This window comes from Mizuhopecten yessoensis, unplaced genomic scaffold (genome assembly GCF_002113885.1).
Source record: "Mizuhopecten yessoensis strain PY_sf001 unplaced genomic scaffold, ASM211388v2 scaffold11015, whole genome shotgun sequence".
Lineage (NCBI taxonomy): Eukaryota > Metazoa > Mollusca > Bivalvia > Pectinida > Pectinidae > Mizuhopecten > Mizuhopecten yessoensis.
Window position 1 is genome coordinate 375,168 of NW_018408836.1, and position 19,542 is coordinate 394,709.

Sequence of the window (19,542 nt, forward strand, 5' to 3'; positions counted from 1 at the left end):
TACTGTAGATTTGTACGTGTTTCTGTAGATAAGGTTTGTACGTGTTTCTGTAGATAAGGTTTGTACGTGTTTGTGTAGATAAGGTTTGTACGTGTTACTGTAGGTAAGGTTTGTACGTGTCACTGTAGATAAGGTTTGTACGTGTCACTGTTGATAGGGTTTTTATGTGTCTGTGTAGATAAGGTTTGTACGTGTTTCTGTAGATAGGGTTTGTACGTCTTTCTGTAGATATGGTTTGTACGTGATACTGGAGATAAGGTTTGTACGTGTTACCGTAGATAAGGTTTGTACGTGTTACTGTAGATAAGGTTTGTACGGGTTACTGTAGATAAGGTTTGTACGTGTTTCTGTAGATAAGGTTTGTACGTGTTACTGTAAATAAGGTTTGTACGTGTTACTGTAGATAAGGTTTGTACGTGTTACAGTAGATACGGGTTGTTCGTGTTACTGTATATAAGGTTTGTACGTGTTACTGTAGATAAGGTTTGTATGTGTTACTGTAGATGGGTTTTTTTATGTTTCGTAGATAAGGTTTGTACGTGTTACTGTAGATTTGTACGTGTTACTGTAGATAATATTTGTACCTGTTAATGTAGATTTGTACGTGTTTCTGTAGATAAGGTTTGTACCTGTTTCTGTAGATAAGGTTTGTACGTGTTTGTGTAGATAAGGTTTGTACGTGTTACTGTAGGTAAGGTTTGTACGTGTCACTGTAGATAGGGTTTGTACGTGTCACTGTTGATAGGGTTTTTATGTGTTTGTGTAGATAAGGTTTGTACGTGTTTCTGTAGATAGGGTTTGTACGTGTTTCTGTAGATATGGTTTGTACGTGATACTGGAGATAAGGTTTGTACGTGTTACTGTAGATAAGGTTTGTACGTGTTACTGTAGTTAATGGTTGTACGTGTAACTGTAGATAAGGTTTGTACGTGTCACTGTTGATAGGGTTTTTATGTGTGTGTGTGTAGATAAGGTTTGTACGTGTTACTGTTAATAGGGTTTGTATGTGTTTGTGTAGATAAGTTATGTACGTGTTAGTGTAGATAAGGTTTGTACGTGTTACTGTAGATAAGATTTGTATGTGTCACTGTAGATAAGGTTTGTACGTGATACTGTAGATAAGGTTTGTACGTGTTACAGTAGATAAGGGTTGTACGTGTCACTGTTGATAGGGTTTGTACGTGTTACTTTAGATAAGGTTTGTACGTGTTACTGTAGATAAGGTTTATACATGTTACTGTAGATAAGGGTTGTACGTGTTAATGTAGATAATGTTTGTACGTGTTACTGTAGATACGGTTTGTACGTGTTACTGTAGATAAGGTTTGTACATGTTACTGTAGATAAGGTTTGAACGTGTCAATGTAGATAAGGTTTTTATTTGTTACTGTAGATAAGTTTTGTACGTGTTACTGTAGATAAGTTTTGTACGTGTAACTGTTGATAGGGTTTTTATGTGTTTGTGTAGATAAGGTTTGTACGTGTCACTGTTGATAGGGTTTGTATGTATTTGTGTGGATAAGGTTTGTACGTGTTACTTTAGATAAGGTTTGTACGTTTTACTGTAGATAAGGGTTGTACGTGTTGATGTAGATAAGGTTTGTACGTGTTACTGTAGATAAGGGTTGTACGTGTTACTGTAGATTTGTACGTGTTTCTGTAGATAAGGGTTGTACGTGTTACTGTAGATTTGTACGTGTTTCTGTAGATAAGGGTTGTACGTGTTAATGTAGATAATGTTTGTACGTGTTACTGTAGATAGGGGTTGTACGTGTTACTGTAGATTTGTACGTGTTTCTGTAGATAATTTTTGTACGTGTTAATGTAGATTTGTACGTGTTACTGTTGATAAGGGTTGTACGTGTTACTGTAGATTTGTACTTGTTACTGTAGATAATGTTTGCACGTGTTAATGTAGATTTGTACGTTTTACTGTAGATAAGGGTTGTACGTGTTAATCTAGATAAGGTTTGTACGTGTTACTGTAGATTTGTACGTGTTACTCTAGATAATGTTTGTACGTGTTAATGTAGATTTGTACGTGTTACTGTAGATATGGGTTATACGTGTTACTGTAGATAAGTTTTGTACGTGTTACTGTAGATTTGTACGTGTTACTGTAGATAATGTTTGTACGTGTTAATGTAGATTTGTACGTGTTACTGTAGATAAGGTTTGTACGTGTTACTGTAGATATGGTTTGTTCGTGATACTGGAGATAAGGTTTGTACGTGTTACTGTAGATAAGGTTTGTACGTGTAACTGTTGATAGGGTTTGTATGTGTTTGTGTAGATAAGGTTTGTACGTGTTAGTGTAGATAAGGTTTGTACGTGTTAGTGTAGATAAGGTTTGTACGTGTTACTGTAGATAAGATTTGTACGTGTCACTGTAGTTAAGGTTTGTACGTGATACTGTAGATAAGGTTTGTACGTGTTACAGTAGATAAGGGTTGTACGTGATACTGTAGATAAGGTTTGTACGTGTTACAGTAGATAATGTTTGTACGTGTTTCTGTAGATAAGGTTTGTACGTGTCACTGTAGATAAGGGTTGTACGTGTTACTGTAGATAAGGTTTGTACGTGTTACTGTAGATACGGTTTGAACGTGTTACTGTAGATAAGGTTTGTATGTGTTTGTGTAGATAGGGTTTGTACGTGTTAATGTAGATTTGTACGTGTTACTGTAGATAAGGTTTATACGTGTTACTGTAGATAAGCTATATACGTTTGACTGAATCCCAGCAATGAACATTAACAACACACCCATTAAGGTTATGTGATCGTGTATACAACGATTTACAGAGGAAATGAATTATATATACCATGACAAGCAATAAACCCTGAAAACACTGAACAATCGTTAACACGATCAATCGGGTATAAAAGAGAGAGGAGTGCATACTTAAATATCAACGTAATTCGTGTACCTTAAAGTATCATATCCTGTATGATAATTAGCATGAGGTAAAACCAGAACCATTATATGTGTTCCCGTCGCAGTATTTACTTGTCAATGTACATAGTTTTATTATGTTTGAACGACATGTATTCGTATTACCGGCATGGAAATTTACAAAAAAAAGGCCTTTCAATACATCCATTTACATTGTTAATTTTGCAGTTATTATTGATTTAATTATAGATATTTCCTTTTATCACATAATGTACTGTGTTATCCAGAGAATATACCCATGTCATATTTTTTTGAAATATTTAGTTTACCAAAGGAACCGTAAATAAGTGTAAGAATCAAAATGAAGCCATTCTTGCCGAGATAACCATTCATTCGAGCGATTCCTATCCACGATTTGGATCGAACAGCTCTCAGCCAGTTTCCGTATAACATCTGTATCATGGTGTCACTATAACATTTAAGGTCTTGGCTGAACACTGTCTCTTTAGAAGAAACAGTATAGAGTTTGGCTCTTGCGATGATGTCAAATCCCTCACAAACAAAAACAGGTGTATACTAGCCATCAGTCACGTGACTCCGGTACCGATCTACAGACTTCCGAGTAACACGAGCTTCGTATCGTTTTGGTCCTATTATAAGATACTTTCTCTTACTGATAAGCACTAACTTCTAACTGACAATACAAGAGGTTAAATATATATATGTGTGGTTCGGCTCGGGGAACATGAAATCCTCACATTAGAGCGAGTTATCGCCCTTGGTAGGTCTCCTTATATTTACAGCATAATGTAGTTTCTTTTTCTTTTCCTTTTTCTTTTTCTTTTTTTCGGGTTTAACGTCCTCGAAACAACCAAAGTCATATCAATACGGGCGACTTTAAGGGGGATATCACTGAAAGGAAGTGTCTTTGTATTGTGTTATTTTTTTAAAACAAATTTCACAAAATTGTACAATGGATTCCAAGGAAAAGTTTATATTACATGTATAATTGAAAAGTACAATGTATCTTAACATAAAGAAATTAATGTACATGGATATTTGGACTAATTTTGTAGCGTCATTAAACAAAATATCTCGGTCAGATGCAAACAGAATTCGAAATCATTACCTCAAACAAATATAGGGTTTAAACCAATATTTTTCTTTTCAATGACCGATTACAGTGGAAAACCAATGACCCTATCGAACATTTATCGTCGAATATCAAATGTGCCATAAATATGATCATTCGATAAAATTCGAGAGGAGGGACGATCTGATAGAAAATACAGAATATTTTGGGGAAAAAAAATGTTGTTTCTTTAGTCATGCCTGTACATCAAAGGTACCGCTACAGTGCATTAGGCAGCGTTAGTGTACATTACGGTCTAGTTGTAAAGTCCCTCGTGACAATCAGAGCTACCAAACCTTTTAACGTTGTTTGCTATAGCTTATCAATTTCCAACAAATTACATTAATACTGAAACGTTTATGATTTTATGTTTTGTCTGAACGTATCTGAATTAATCGAGGAAACACAATGCATGCGATACACTGATGGATATTAACGGGCGACACGTGGTCTGTAGTTTCCGGTGACGGCGGTAAAAGTGATGGTAGCGGAGTGATCTTGTCACCTTTGCGTGACCTTGTCCTGGCCCGTGCTCATCAAGCGTTTGAAAGTTTGAAATTAGATGAGCAGCAACCATTTTAAACGCTTCAAATGTGTCTTAGAATGATTTAATGTAAATGCACGTGAAGCCATTCGATGATTAGGCCCCTTGTTACATCAAAACGATGTTACGACCAACAGCCGCGATGCCATGTCGATACGGATGATCGATGTTCGTAGGCAATTCTACGAATTTGCATATTGGTCAAATTTCTGTCACATCAAAGGCACCCGTGTCTTGATTTTGTGTCTGGTTTATGGTTCCTGAAGCATCTGGACGTTTTAAGGTAAGATGTGATATCGGTTCCCGACATTTTATTTGACAAGAGTCTCTGTCGTATACAACAATATCTGCATCAATCTATAATGAGAAAAAGTTCAAAGAGTTTGGCTTGTGGCGTGAGGAAGCAAAAATCAACAAATGTGATAAACATGGTTGCGATAGACCAATGTTAAAAGAGTATCGAATCATTTTTAGCGTGTCATCAATTACCCAGCGTCATCCATAATTATACCCGGCGTCCCGACCCCCGCGTCTTTTAACATTGTGCAAATATACATATATGTACATTCATCCTATAAATAATGGCTGTCCTTCTAGGTCTGGCACGCTAACGTTTCGATGAAGACACTGTGTAGTTAAATGTATCTTTTATGAATTCCTAATGGCATTACTGTATTATACTTCCAAATATATGTACCTGACTCGGTCTATGTTACTTGCATTGTAACTCAGATGTGCTGTTTGCGTTGCTGCGCATGCCCATTAGGAATAGATGGCTGCCGATTAGATAAACCATGGATCGATTCATTGTGGCATGATGATCGCCGCTGATACCTCTTTGATTTATACGAAGACAAGTTTGACAGCCATGTTATATAAATGTATATGGAATCGTCGGTCCGAATATACGTATTGCTTTGGTTAGATAGTGTATCTGGTGGACGGCAGAGCAATGTCGGTTTATCCACTATTGATGAAGTGTCGGGAACGTTTGCCGTCACAGACTTTTACAGTGATAAAACGCAATAAATCCTTTATCTGATGGTCCCCGACTTTGTGTTTGTTCACTCTAACATTTACCGGTCTGTGTCTGACCGGGTACATAAAGCGGACACTGCGCTGGCTTAGCAGTGCACGTGACCCGGGGGATGGCCTTCTAATAGATGTACTCTACAGCAGGTTATACATTGTTCATGGCAGCAATTTCGTGCTCATCAAACTTTGATGTCAAACGTCTGTAAGATGTATTGAACCATGACGAGACATTGACCATTACAGCATTGGTTCGGGTTTTTCTTTCAACTGTCTAGCAGATTGACCCATGCACGCATTGTTTGTTGCAGTATACCACGCATGCCTTGTACAGTTCTATAGCCACCAATATGAGAAACAAACGACATTAGAAAACACCCATTCACCGACTTTTGATTTATCGTTATCGAATAGTAACTATGAATCAATAAAGGGTCCCCTAGGACCCGTTTTCATGCTCAAACACAAACAAAATTTCTTGCCCTAGTGAGAAATTAATAAAAATCACATTTTGTCAATAATTTGTAGGAATTTTTGGAGTAACTTCAAGCTGAACCCGTTTTCAATATTTACACTTTATTGTGTTTAGCGAGTAACAGGAAAGTTTGTTTGAGCATGAGAGCGCTTTTATGAACACGGAAACACTGGTGGTTTGATGCAACAACTAATTATTCCACATGTATCCTGCGGTATGAATGCGCAAAATCAAACATTTAGGTCACGGTGTTTTTTCTGTTTCGCGTCAGGTCGAAATTGTAAAATCTTCCAGGAAAAATCAAAATCCGAAAACAAGCGGAGATTTTGTTATTGGTTTTGGTGTGACAAGAGGTAAAGGCGTGATACACAGTATAGACGAGAGCATCTGTTAAACACTAAAATGACCGACCATAACACCTGATGTGATTAGACCTTATTACTGATTGACCGGACCGTTGTTGATTTCCCGTCCTACAATGTTCTAGCAGGTTCGTTACCGACTATAGTGAATCACTAGTTTCTTGATCTCCGTTATAAATCTTTTTAGAATCAGTCAAAAGTTTACAAGCAATGCATATAATCTACTGTATAAACGATATGATTTTTGTCGCAAAAAAAGGTCTACATTACGTTACCTTGAATCATGGACCCAGCATTGCTCTTAACTGTTATCGTCTGTATGCGATATCTATACACTCTATCGAGTTTCTGATATCGTTATTTTGGGCGAAGATGTCTCTTACTTAAATACAATCATGTCGCGCTTGTTGGTCACGGCTTTGACCGGCGGCTTACCAGACGTAGCTCAATAATGGCCAGCACTCCCCAGCCTACAGCCGTCAGACTGTGCCGTCGCGTTGACGTTTAGTATCCCACTCGTAAGTGACTGTTTGTTGCCCTTAACAATGACTTGTCCGACGGCGTGATGGTGACTGACCACTGGGCACGTGATTGCCCGACACCTCCGGGATCCTTTCCACAGACTAATGGCAATCGTAAGGGTTTTAGGCTAGGAGTAGACTGGCCCCCATCCATAGAATATTATATAGAAATTTCCTTTAGAACAATAAATTAACTTTAATAATGTTGATCACCTGGGTGTTCCTAAGTTTTCAACTAGGGTAGATAAGCTACATGTAGTAGTAAAATGCAGTTGAGCAATTATTCTTAAAAAACTTCGCGGTTTATGGCCAGTCTCGGCTGGGATTGGGAGTGGGGGTTAGATGGGATAGAATGAAGAAATATTATAGAAAACAAAGTTGCAGTAATATTTGGAGGCTATTTTACTCATAGTCAGCGATATGGTTATAATGTTATCGAACACGTGCGCTGGGTATTTGCAATTGCGACCGTTGAGAATGACTTTAAAATTCACAGATCACGAATCTAATGTGTATCGCAAAGTAATTCAAAATTGGGGCAAAATCAAACAAGTCTAAATTTAAAAACAAATCAAAAATCGAAATTCTCATAAATCATTGCCACTGTCTTCTTCTAAGCCAGTAAGTTGAAGTGATCTCCCCTGATATTCCACTGATCCCCGGTTAGCAGTTGCGCTCTGCTGAAGTGCCGGGCGATAACGTCTTAATCATCATCATCATAAACTAGGCCCGTTAAAATGGAGCTCACAAACATGTAACCAGATGAGCGAATATGTCACGGCATCCCTCAGATTTAACAACAACCTGCGACAGATAAGAAGTCCGCCAAAGCGTTTTACTAAATCACATTCCTATCATAACAATTAAGGTTTTGTAGCCCGATTTGTGTGCACACAAACTTCACTGATTTATGACACGGAGGGGACTATTCAAATGCGAATTCATATGAAGGGGAGCGCCATTAACAATATATGGCATATATATTTTACGGGGAATGGAAACAGGACCTTAAGGTCATGATAACCTAAACGTTTCTCAAGGTCACTTGCTCGTGCATATTTTGGTTATACACGCAGAAAAAATATATACGCCATGGGCAGTATCGACGTTTCCACATCCTTAGAGACACACCATGGCATGCATTTTCATTAGAATGTACCGACCCCGAAGGTCCAATTACTGTTGATTTAGTTCCTCGGGGATTTAATAAAGAGAGTTGTATATGCATGAGTTGGTTAAAATATAAACCATCATTTAAATGATGTGAAAAGCAATAGGAACTTTTTTTTTCTCTTTGTTATTGAGTTGAAAGAAACATTTTTTTACGCGAAAGTCAAGATGGCTAAGCTGTTGATGATTTATCTGATGTTTCTTTCTGAGTTTGTTTATGTTTTGCCTGGTATAGCTCAATCATAGGATAATCACAATCCTCATCTAAACAAAATTGAAAAGTCATCTCCTCAGGGTTATTTAAGTAGAAACATCGACCTCTATAAATATCAGAGCGTAGCTTAATGCCTATTACACGAGGTATACTTGATGACCTAAGATTTCACACCTCTCGTTAGATTGTTTTCACTGGTATCAAGGCCCCGATACCGAAGACACCACATCTGTGCTCCGTCTTTTAGAAGCCGGCATTCGGTTCCGTTTATTACTTTTACATTTTTACGTAAGATAAAAACATTAACATGATGTTTTAAACAGCTGCTCAGACTACTATCAATATTGGCAGTCATGAATCTAACAGCCGTATAAAAGCATGTGTGTTACGTTTGTGTGCAGCTGATTCAAGGTGCCGTAATGTACAGACGGTGCTAGACAATCTCCTTTGTCTAAAATACCAAGGGACACGCACGGACCACACATACATATGTAGGTAATGTCTCTACCTACAATACAGCAGTTATAAGCTGATTCGGTATTACACTGCCTATTTTATTTTAATTTCTGCACAAAATACATGTAACAAATATAAATATTTTGTTCTTTTTTATCTTTGCTAATGGTTGTTCAAAGATGATTAGTAGATCACGTGAAATTGTCATAAGTGTTTTTCAACTTTAAAACAATGATGTGAATCCCCACCATATCGATGATCTTCCTATCGACGGTTTAGATCCTGAAAAAACAACGTACAATCCGCAAAATATAGCTCAATAGTCAAGTCAGATTCTCCATTTCCAACAAAATTATAAGTTGTTTATTACATTTACATGTATATGTGTATTATACTATCATATTACAGTACTTTCTGATTTATAAGCAAAATTGTACACGACCAAAATGTTAACCCTGGTTCCTGTGTTGTTTCAGTAACCTGTTTGACGTATGTTTTTATTCCCTGTAACGGCAGCTCTTGAGAATTTTATCGAAAGGGATATAATTCTGCAGGATTAAAAGCAAATGTACAGCCCTTGATCATTATTACTATACAAGTAGTATATATTGTATACGCGAGACAGACGTCACCGACATGAGCTAACTACAATGTGTAACTTCTTACTAGGACCTAGGCCTCGTGGAGGTGTCTTGATATAAAATCTAGATCAGATACAATGATTTTATTTATGTACCATATATCTAAAGTGAAAATATAATTTTACCATATCGACATTCCGGTCTCGTCATTATACCACGGCAGTAATTAAGCAGATGTTGTGCTTCCTTTACTGATATTTATACGATAGTTTAGTTCTTTAAAGAGTCGTTAACTCGACATACATTTAATTGAATGTTTAATATCTCATATTTTTGTATTTATTGTAAATCACAGTGAAAGTATCCAGTTTTTCAAATTACATGTACATGAAAAAATATAAAAATGGAAACAAATTATTAGATTTTTATTGAGATGATCGATAAATAAAATATATATTTCGAATGTTCCGAACAAATAAGTCATGGACGTATGTCAAAACAGAAGAAATCGAGCTCAAACCTGACCTTGTCAACGTGATGAAGTATAAATATTAAGGAGGTTGGTGAGGACCCGTCGGACCAGCCATCGTTGTTCCGATCTATGATGTTCCGCCTTAGTTATGACCGTTATGTCTTTTAAACACCACCATCCTTTGGAGTAATGAGCAATATCCTAACGCAGCGGCTGTCACACAAACGGAAACCATCCTTAATCGCGACAAAGTGACATTTTTGGAAAAAATCTACTAAAATAACTATCACGTGAAATGACAGCTATTTGGTAAAAAAAATCTTAAAAGGTTTAACATTAAACAGAGGTTTGTTGGCGGTTGTCTTATCGGTGACATGGCGGACGTACACGGTCTATCCGTAATATCACCCACAACGCCCCTTACTGAAGACAGCTCGCTCGTGACCAAATCACTCCTTGTTCAATTTGTACTTGCAAGATCATCAAACTCATCGTTTCATTTCTACTAGCATCATATAGAGTCTACTTAATAGTTTTACGAAGACATTAGGTTACACCTACTTCACGAGCATGGCATAACACCGATATTTCTTACGAATGTGAAGCACGAGTGAAAGACATTCCGTATGCTTTGCCATAAGTACAAAGGAACAACACAGGAAAACGTTACTGCGATTTTGAACGGAACACTCAAAACAGTTTCTACCATGATTTGGTACACTATTTGCTTACAAAGGTATAACATCAATGAAGTATTTATGTAAATATATGTACCGTAATAAATACATCATAATGTACAAAAAGGTAACTTATTCTGCCTTCTGCGAAGAAAATCGGTGACTTCGAATGCAGTGAATGGAAAATATCGTTGTGATTGGTGAATATTAAATTCATATATATTTATCTGAAAGATGATATGCATTTATTTTGTTACATTGATAGATGTCTCATTTCCAAATATTGTAATAAACTCGAACGCACTCGTTACTCGCTTCTGCGTTCCACATCGAATGAACTTCATATATTTCAACTCTCAACATCAGCAAATATCAATCCACTAGGTGTCTAACATCTCAAATTTTTAACCATATGTATGTTGTCATCGAAAAACTGTCTTCCGTCTTCAATTCTCAAATTGCGTTTACGACACTAGCGCCATTTTAATACTTATCAATATGACGCTCAGCACTCCGCCTTAATAACACTGCGAATGGCTTTGAATCAATCGATCAAGTGAATAAGATTGTAGGAATGTTGTACCATCAAAATTAAAAATCAAACCTAAAAATGAATAGAACGATACACGGAACATACCTATATGACAATTCAGAAAATATCGCCCTATCAATATTTAAATATACAAGTATGAACACTAATACTTTCGTACAAAAAAACAAACAAATTCTGTGTTTTTCTTCTAAACGACGACTAGCGGAGCGAGATCGACCTTAATATCAACCGCTCCATCATCTCAACATAACGTACATGGAAAGTAGATTCCTAAATGCCGCCCATCAATGAGTGTAGTATTTTATCACATGTATTGCATATACATGTACAATGTACGTATTTATCACGATGTTTTGTAGCTGGTGTGATGTATGGCTATGTAGAAGGAGTTTTGGGGTGCGATAGGGAGAGCTTGTAAGGGGTAGAACTTATAGAATCGTCGCCTACCTTGAGCGTTTGACAAATAATTTCCAAAAAATGGAATAAAGTATTAATAAAAGATAAACATGTCAGACGATGTCATTGGTATTACTTGAAGGGTTACTTACCTCCCGAGATCCGAGGTTACTGATAGAACAGGGAAGTGTGGCTGTCTCTCCCACATAAGCCGTTACGTTGAGCGGAGTAGGGTTAAACACAGGTGGAAGTGTCGTCATGTCAACCATTTGTATTACTGTGGAATAGAAATAAAAAGGTCAAGTTATACTTCCGGGATTTACAAAATGTCATGTTGCAACGCTTAGCGTCATAAATAACAACGCGTAATGTAATTACTATCACATCAAACGCTGCGACTGAAATCCACAGTATAAGACAGAGGAAGGGTTTTCACAGTTAGCGTTGCATTTGCAATGTTTAGTGTAATAAAAACAAGTTTAAAACATTAAGCGAAGCAGTCGCTACGCTAAATATGATAATTTATTACATTCAGTGTTTTTATTACACTACATGTTTAGTTATTGGACGTTTGAACTACATAGTTTTATCGTTACAAGGTTTAAAATGTCATTATTCGTGCATAATGTAGCAGTGCAATGCAAATTACATATAATGTAGTTTCTGTTCTATGAGAATGTCAGCAAGCACCACCGACAGTACTGACGACAGTTGGTAATGCACGACTATAATCTAATGTATATACACAAGCCATTCACAGCTGCTTACAATAGCCATCAGAACCAATCAACAGACTGACGTATAGCGTGAATACACCAAGGTCCCATGAACAAGCACGTGTCCTTGGTAAGACGAAGTAATGGATACTATGACAATGCATTGTAATATTACAATGCAGAAATAGCTGCATCTAGTACAGTAGTACCAAACGTCTTTCACTTAAGTCTACATTATGTTCTTCAATTTTAATCTTGAAAATATGTGAGGAACCCGAGTATTTTGTCTCTCATTCAGCTTTGCATATTTGTTTGATGTAATAATTAAAACAAAAGTAATCAAGATTTGGTCTCAATATACGTTTTAACAAGTGAAGGTAGACACAGCAGATTTAAGGACTTCCCACCCTTCGTAATAATACACATATTTTTCTTGTCTTATTTTCGTGTCGTCATTTCCGTATTGCGTATCGGGCATTCCAGTACCGTAGTGTAAATTATAGTAACACCGGGTCAACAATAGTACCCGTGCGTGACGATGATATGTCAACATCCGAAATCGAGACTTAACTTGGAAATGTGTAATCACACGTACTTCAGAAATAAAGCTTATGAGACAAAGACATTAATTAACTCACGGGAAAACACTGGCATACGATCAGACGACTTCGAGAAGGTCGTATATGAGGCGCATGGAATGCAGACTTATGTGTTTTGTTTACCGACCTCGCCTGTACGTATCCTGTGCTAACAGTAGTTCACAAGCTCTTGGTCGCTACGACTGTTGTTGTCGAGCGAGTTACGCTCTGTCAGATAAATCGGGTCACAAATGCAATTACAATAACTCTGTGAAAACAGTGGTTTGTAAAATATCAAGATCCCTATAAAATGCAACAAGTGCATGTGCGTGCACGTAATAACGGCATACCATACGATAGCCTATTGTTACATATGTACCCGACATGTTAATATACCATTCGTAAGCGGGCTATGGAATGATGTCCAAAGTGTACATGATTGAGATTAATTGATAATTAAATATGGTAATTTAATATATTTCCGTCGTTTTTTGTATAGTAAAGAAAATAAGTGTCATTGTATAAATCTATCCCTCTGCAAAAAGTTCCGATTTTCTTCAAGGTAAACAACACTCATCAGGATCAAAATTATTGTAAAATGTAAAATAAATTAATTATAAAAACTTTGTGTGTATTTGGTCCAAATTTTTCACTCTTTTTGTATGTAACAATGTGTCCTGTTTGCTTTTAGCTTGTATTTAGTAACTTTTATCCATACAATTTCAATGAAAAAACGCTTTTTGTAACATGATACAGATATTTTATGATGCATAAAATATTTGTAGGGTTGATAAGCAATGTTTCTTTTCATAATTTTATTGTTGTAATATTTTTTAACAATGCCACACGCTCAAAAAATGTGAAAGTGTTGAATTCGACATAAAATCAATTTTTCGGTATTTTTTACCAAAAAAACCCTAGTCTATTGAAATGCTTAGATTTTCATAAAATCATCTCCACATAGTGACATAACCATTATGTGAAACTTTCATTGAATTCTGCTGGCTAATTGCGAAAGGGTGGAGCCTCCTTAACGTGAATCAAATGCATTCATTGATGGACAGGTACAAAATCTTCTGCACGTGTGTTTCCTTTGATAGACGACACATGTAATCATTTAAATGACATTATTATAGAGGATACGTACATATGTAGCAGTATTACTGACTATAATACACTTATATATGTTTTAAGAGGTTATCGTTTTAACATGGCCTGATCATAGCTGTCCCGTACCAAGGCCCCCTGTGCATGTCATGGAGAAAATAAACACATAGTGAACTTGCATGTCAGACTGACCATTTAAACGTTAATACTCAGTCGATATACATGTTGTATATTGCAAGTTCATGCAGACAACCGGCCTTATATGCTTTGAAGTTCATGCAGACAACCTGTCTCATAATTTTGTTTTATTGCCAAATACGTGGCTGTTACTTTCCAGTGTTTTGCATTCTAAATGTACGAAGGAACGTAAAAAACGAGATTTAAGCAAAAAACAGTAATTTGTTATTGGCGCTAAAAACTTTGGTTAGATATATAGGTCAGCGCATTTACTTGACCTTTGACCTGATATTGTTTCTCTCTTCCCCACCGTAAACCGTCTGAATGATTGGATGCTAACCAAACTTGACTATTATTTGTCCTATTTGTATACACACACAACCACAACGTTGTTTTTTAAGGCGCTATAACTGTTTTATGTTCTATACTCTTATGATGTACATGTAGTTTATTATCAAGAGATCAAATCAGTCGCCCACACTGTATACACATGTATACAGTGAAGTAGAAGTAAAGCTATTCTTTATCATTATTTCAACAAGGTGCTTCATTTAATCATTGAGCTGCTTTCAGTTGGCATCCATATTGCCAATAAATGCCAATTGAAAGCAGTTCAATACTTATATTTACTACTTTTGGAATCTGTTCATCTCATAGAAAGTGAAATTACATTTATTATTCAGCATTTAGTTCAAATAATGTATCTATCGTGTATGCTTGTTTAACGAATAGAACAGCCATCGCCAGGGCAGGGTCAGTTGTATCCAACGTAATAATTATGACGTCATAATAATGATGACATCAACAATCGGTCAATGGCATCCATATCCTATATGAATGCCAACTGATTTTGGTAGGGTTCTATAGTGGCAATGCCATCCGATGGTAAATATACATGTAGTACGATGGTACAACTTTAAGACAGTGACGACGGTTCTGCATTTCAATGGGAACAACTTCAAAATTATACTGACATTGTATCCTTATGTGTATCGATGTGTTTCTATTTGTGCATTTGTATTGCCTTTTTAATTCAAAACAATTACAATTCAAAATGACAGAACACCATTTTGTTTACCATCGAAATGGCTAACGACACTCGACATTGAGAACATGCTATTCAGAATGCTAGTCTCATGCATTTACAAGGTTGTCAGCAGGAGTCTAACACGGCTCAGATGTTGTATAACACGGCTCAGATGTTGTATAACACGGCTCAGATGTTGTATAACACGGCTCAGATGTTGTATAACACGGCTCAGATGTTGTATAACACGGCTCAGATGTTGTATAACACGGCTCAGATGTTGTATAACACGGCTCAGATGTTGTATAACACGGCTCAGATGTTGTATAACACGGCTCAGATGTTGTATAACACGGCTCAGATGTTGTATAACACGGCTCAGATGTTGTATATCACGGCTCAGATGTTGTATAACACGGCTCAGATGTTGTATTATACGTCTCAGATGTTGTATAACACGGCACAGATGTTGTATAACACGGCTCAGATTTGTATAACACGGCACAGATGTTGTATAATAGTCTCAGATGTTGTATAACACGGCACAGATGTTATATAACACGGCACAGATGTTGTATACCACGGCTCAGATTTGTATAACACGGCACAGATGTTGTATAATACGTCTCAGATGTTGTATTATACGTCTCAGATGTTGTATAACACGGCACAGATGTTGTATAACACGGTATACGCGATGATTTGGTCAGCCGGCAATCTTTTCGTTGACGAAATTTTTTATGGAAATATGTAGGACTGTATTTTGGATAAAATATATTCTAACAGTATTGACTTAGTTTCTGGTTGACATAGACGCTAGTCTTACAAAGCTATTTTTGTACTGAAAGAAATACCGTATGAGATAGGCAATGCAACTGCAAACAGGGGAAGTTCAAACAAATGACGTTTAAACACTTTCCTTTTTATAAAAAAAACAATGGAAAATATCCATACGGTTAACATCACGTTAATTTTTGTCTGGTACGAGATTTCTACTTCACATTTAGTGTAGAACTGGTTCAGTCCTTATTCCCTGGTGTCGTTAGTTTTTAAACAAACGAACCTATCAAAACTTATTACAGCAGTTCTTGGCCTAGATACTCTAAAATACAAACTGTTATAGCATTACCAAACATGGGGAAACTTTATACTCATTGCTTACTGTTTTAGCGTCTCAGTACCGAATATAATTTAGAGTTGTGGGATCATACATTTGTGAGTTTATGAGTAAAACATACTTAACCGTTGAAGTCAAACCTGGATTAGAATACTACACTGTACGTGTACCGATACTAATATCGTAAGCTAGTACGTGTCAACAAAGAACACCGCTAATGAAATCATAAATCACGGTCATTGTTTCCTGTCTTAAATATAACACGTGATCAGCTCCCTATTGATGTCTGAGGACAGCGTACACACACATCTTACAAGCTTAAAACTGTGTGGAAGAGTACGTGAATGATAGTCTATTATGTGAGGACATTCTGGAAATTTGGAACTATTGGTGTATTTTTTTTTCTAATACTACTGTTTTACATCTCTAAAAATCAAGAAACGCCTTTTACAAGAGCTAGTAGGGGGTTCTCGATTGATAAGGAATGATGGTAAAACTGCACGAGGACGTCCTTGCACGAGCGCCCAGCGCTGAGTGGAAGTTGCATTTATACTTCATTCCGTTATTATAGTGTCGTGACTCCTAATATCTTCTAATAACGGATGACGACAAGTCCTGGCCACATGAATACGACCCAGGGGTCTTCAGATAATTTGTTAATGTTATAAGGACAAGACCATCAGTGTCAATAAACGACATACTTTGTGTGAAACAATCACAATTTCGAGGTTCATAAGCGACCGATATAGTGTTGTCCACCGCAGGCGACATTATTGGACCGCGTGACAGTCCTTTGCCATTCGACGAACCATCGGCGAAATATATCCGTATGTAACTTCACAGTAATTGGTAAATAAGTATTATCTACATATTTCAATTTCATGATGTTGCCATGATCATCAAACCTTTTTGACCTTATCAAATAGCGAAGCCAATAAGGCGGGGCTATTCAATCTCATTTTCTCCGACTCATGCCTTTTTCCGTATGTTTGTTGAAAAGATGATTGTCAATAATACGCCAGATTGGTATGTCATGGTCAAGCCCATAGGCTGCTTAGCACAGCATTCTACCGGTCAAGTACACGCCATATTGACCAGACCTGTAACCTAAAATACAATTACTCGTTCTTAACATGTATATTTCATATAATGGGACTTCAATCATGTGGGATAGCCAATTTCGATCCTGCCTGGGATGACCCACATAACGGACGAGCTAATCTGGCAGACTTCTGTGGGCCCAGTTTGAATTGGACGCAATGGACTTCTCGTAGGATAATACAACATTGATCTGTATTGTTCTTATCGGTACTGTATTTTTCTTCTCGGTACTGGAGACGTGTTGGTTGTAACGTGTGTCAGTCGCTACGTAAATAGACATTCGGTATACCCTAACTGGATATGGAAACCTCCTGCGTTCTCACATGCTCATGGCGACATGGGACCTGTTCCATCTTCCCTCTAAAATATAAGCATCTGGTGCCGGTTGAAGAACATTGAAGAAGTTACAAGACACAATGAAGTTAATATGAAATCTAATTAACTGATAAATAGAAAGAAATATTCCAGCGAGCGTTCCATGAGCCTACCTTAATCGCTGTGTGTATTTACTTACTTTAGTATATAACGGAAACCCGAAATAACGACTTTATTTTCATTTTGATACTTGTTATTCAATTGAAAGAATAAATCTGTCTAAATGGGGGAGTAGATTCAATTTATTTGAAAACTGAATATAATTTACATACTATTGTACATATATTTGGAAAGTAGCCTAAAACAGTTTCGTCAATTAAATGCAGTTTTGTATATACAAATGTACAAGTTATGGACAAAATGTACATTCTCCATCTAAATTATTGGTTTCATGAAAGTTTTAGATAATATATGTATCATATCTGAATACGGAACCCTTAAATAATCGATTTTGAACATAAAAGGGTAATAAAATATAACATTACTGTGAGTTTTCACTCCTTTAAGACATATTTTATGAACCTAATGCCGGTACAAGGGCCGCTTTGAGAGTTTATTGATTCCAGTGCTTGTCCGTTCTGAATGTTGCTTCCTAGCGATCATTGCATCGTAGCCGAAGAAATGGTTGACGCTGTTGAGTAAGAGAATACATCTCAACACCTATCCTAACCGGTTTACGGCGTTTTGTGGAAGTGTCACGCCTGTAAATCAAGTGTAAAAACAAACCAACGTCCCGTCAGCCTTCAGCCTTATTTCTGTACCAGTTTCGCTTTTGCCCTGTTTATGTGCTAGCCAAGGCGTTACTTGTAGTTTGTTTTGGCACCGAGCGCCTAGGGGACTCTGATGTGTGCGAGGGAATGTATTAACTATTGTCATGGCTGTCAAATATGCCGCTTTAATTTTCTAATAATTAGGAGTGATAGTAACACACCAGCAGATGCTATGTGAAAGAGTATTTTAAATTTTGAGCATTCTATGCGCAAGAGATTCTGATCGGTTCTGCATATTCTAATCTGTGATAATCAATCATACAGGTATGTGTATTCTCAAGAAATATTGAATAATTGAAGCATAACCTTACATGTAGATACTTACCAGTATTTTATCATTAGAATACATGTATTTCTAGAATGACACATTAAACTTCAACTTGAAAATTTGAATAATTGACATGACGTTTTAGTAAAAGACTTTTTTTCAAACCCCTATGCGGCGCGAAGCGCCGCCGGGGTTTGATCTGTAAACACTTTGTCCACTTCCGGTGCCTCCCCATGCGTGAAAGCCTTCTGGGAAATTAAGGCCGCATAAGATCTACAAAATTATGATAGTAAAGCCCATACGATATCCGTATTTATTACATTTTACTAGAGAGATATAATTAATTCTTATTCTAAGAAAAACATATCTTCAATACAGTGAAGATTAACGAAAAGTTGTATCTTCACATGTGAAAAAATCGCTCTTAGTACTGTCAAATCAAAACGGTACATAATATTCACTGCGTATATTTTCTGTTTCAACTTTAGATGAAGCGACAGCAGAATAAATGGTTTTGTGGTTCCACCTTGCACAATACATTATGGTATTTACATAACTACACAACTTATATAATTTTATATATTATTTTCGTTTGGAAATCTGACCAGATAATAGCAGCAAACGACAAAAATGCATTGAGAAACCCTTTCAAAATGGCGCTCTGTGTTGGTGTCAAGCGTGACGTCATTAGAACCGAGGGTCAAAAAATTACGCTACAAATTCCCGCGCTTTTCTAATGCAGCAATATTTGCGTAGCGTGACATGAATCTAAAATTTAATTGTTTTCCCGTTGAATACTATATATACATTTCACTCATATAAAACGG

The 19,542-nt window shown here is 36.7% G+C and overlaps 1 protein-coding gene across 6 annotated transcripts in view; it reads right to left on the bottom strand.

Moving 5' to 3' along the window:
- Positions 1 to 19,542, bottom strand: part of LOC110464622 (zwei Ig domain protein zig-8-like) — a 138,759-nt gene that overhangs the window by 48,174 nt on the left and 71,043 nt on the right. For all 6 annotated transcript variants that reach the window (XM_021519944.1, XM_021519946.1, XM_021519948.1 and 3 more), the window contains one exon: positions 11,632 to 11,756. In XM_021519944.1, the coding sequence (XP_021375619.1) occupies positions 11,632 to 11,756 (125 nt within the window). The remainder of the gene's footprint in view (positions 1 to 11,631; positions 11,757 to 19,542) is intronic.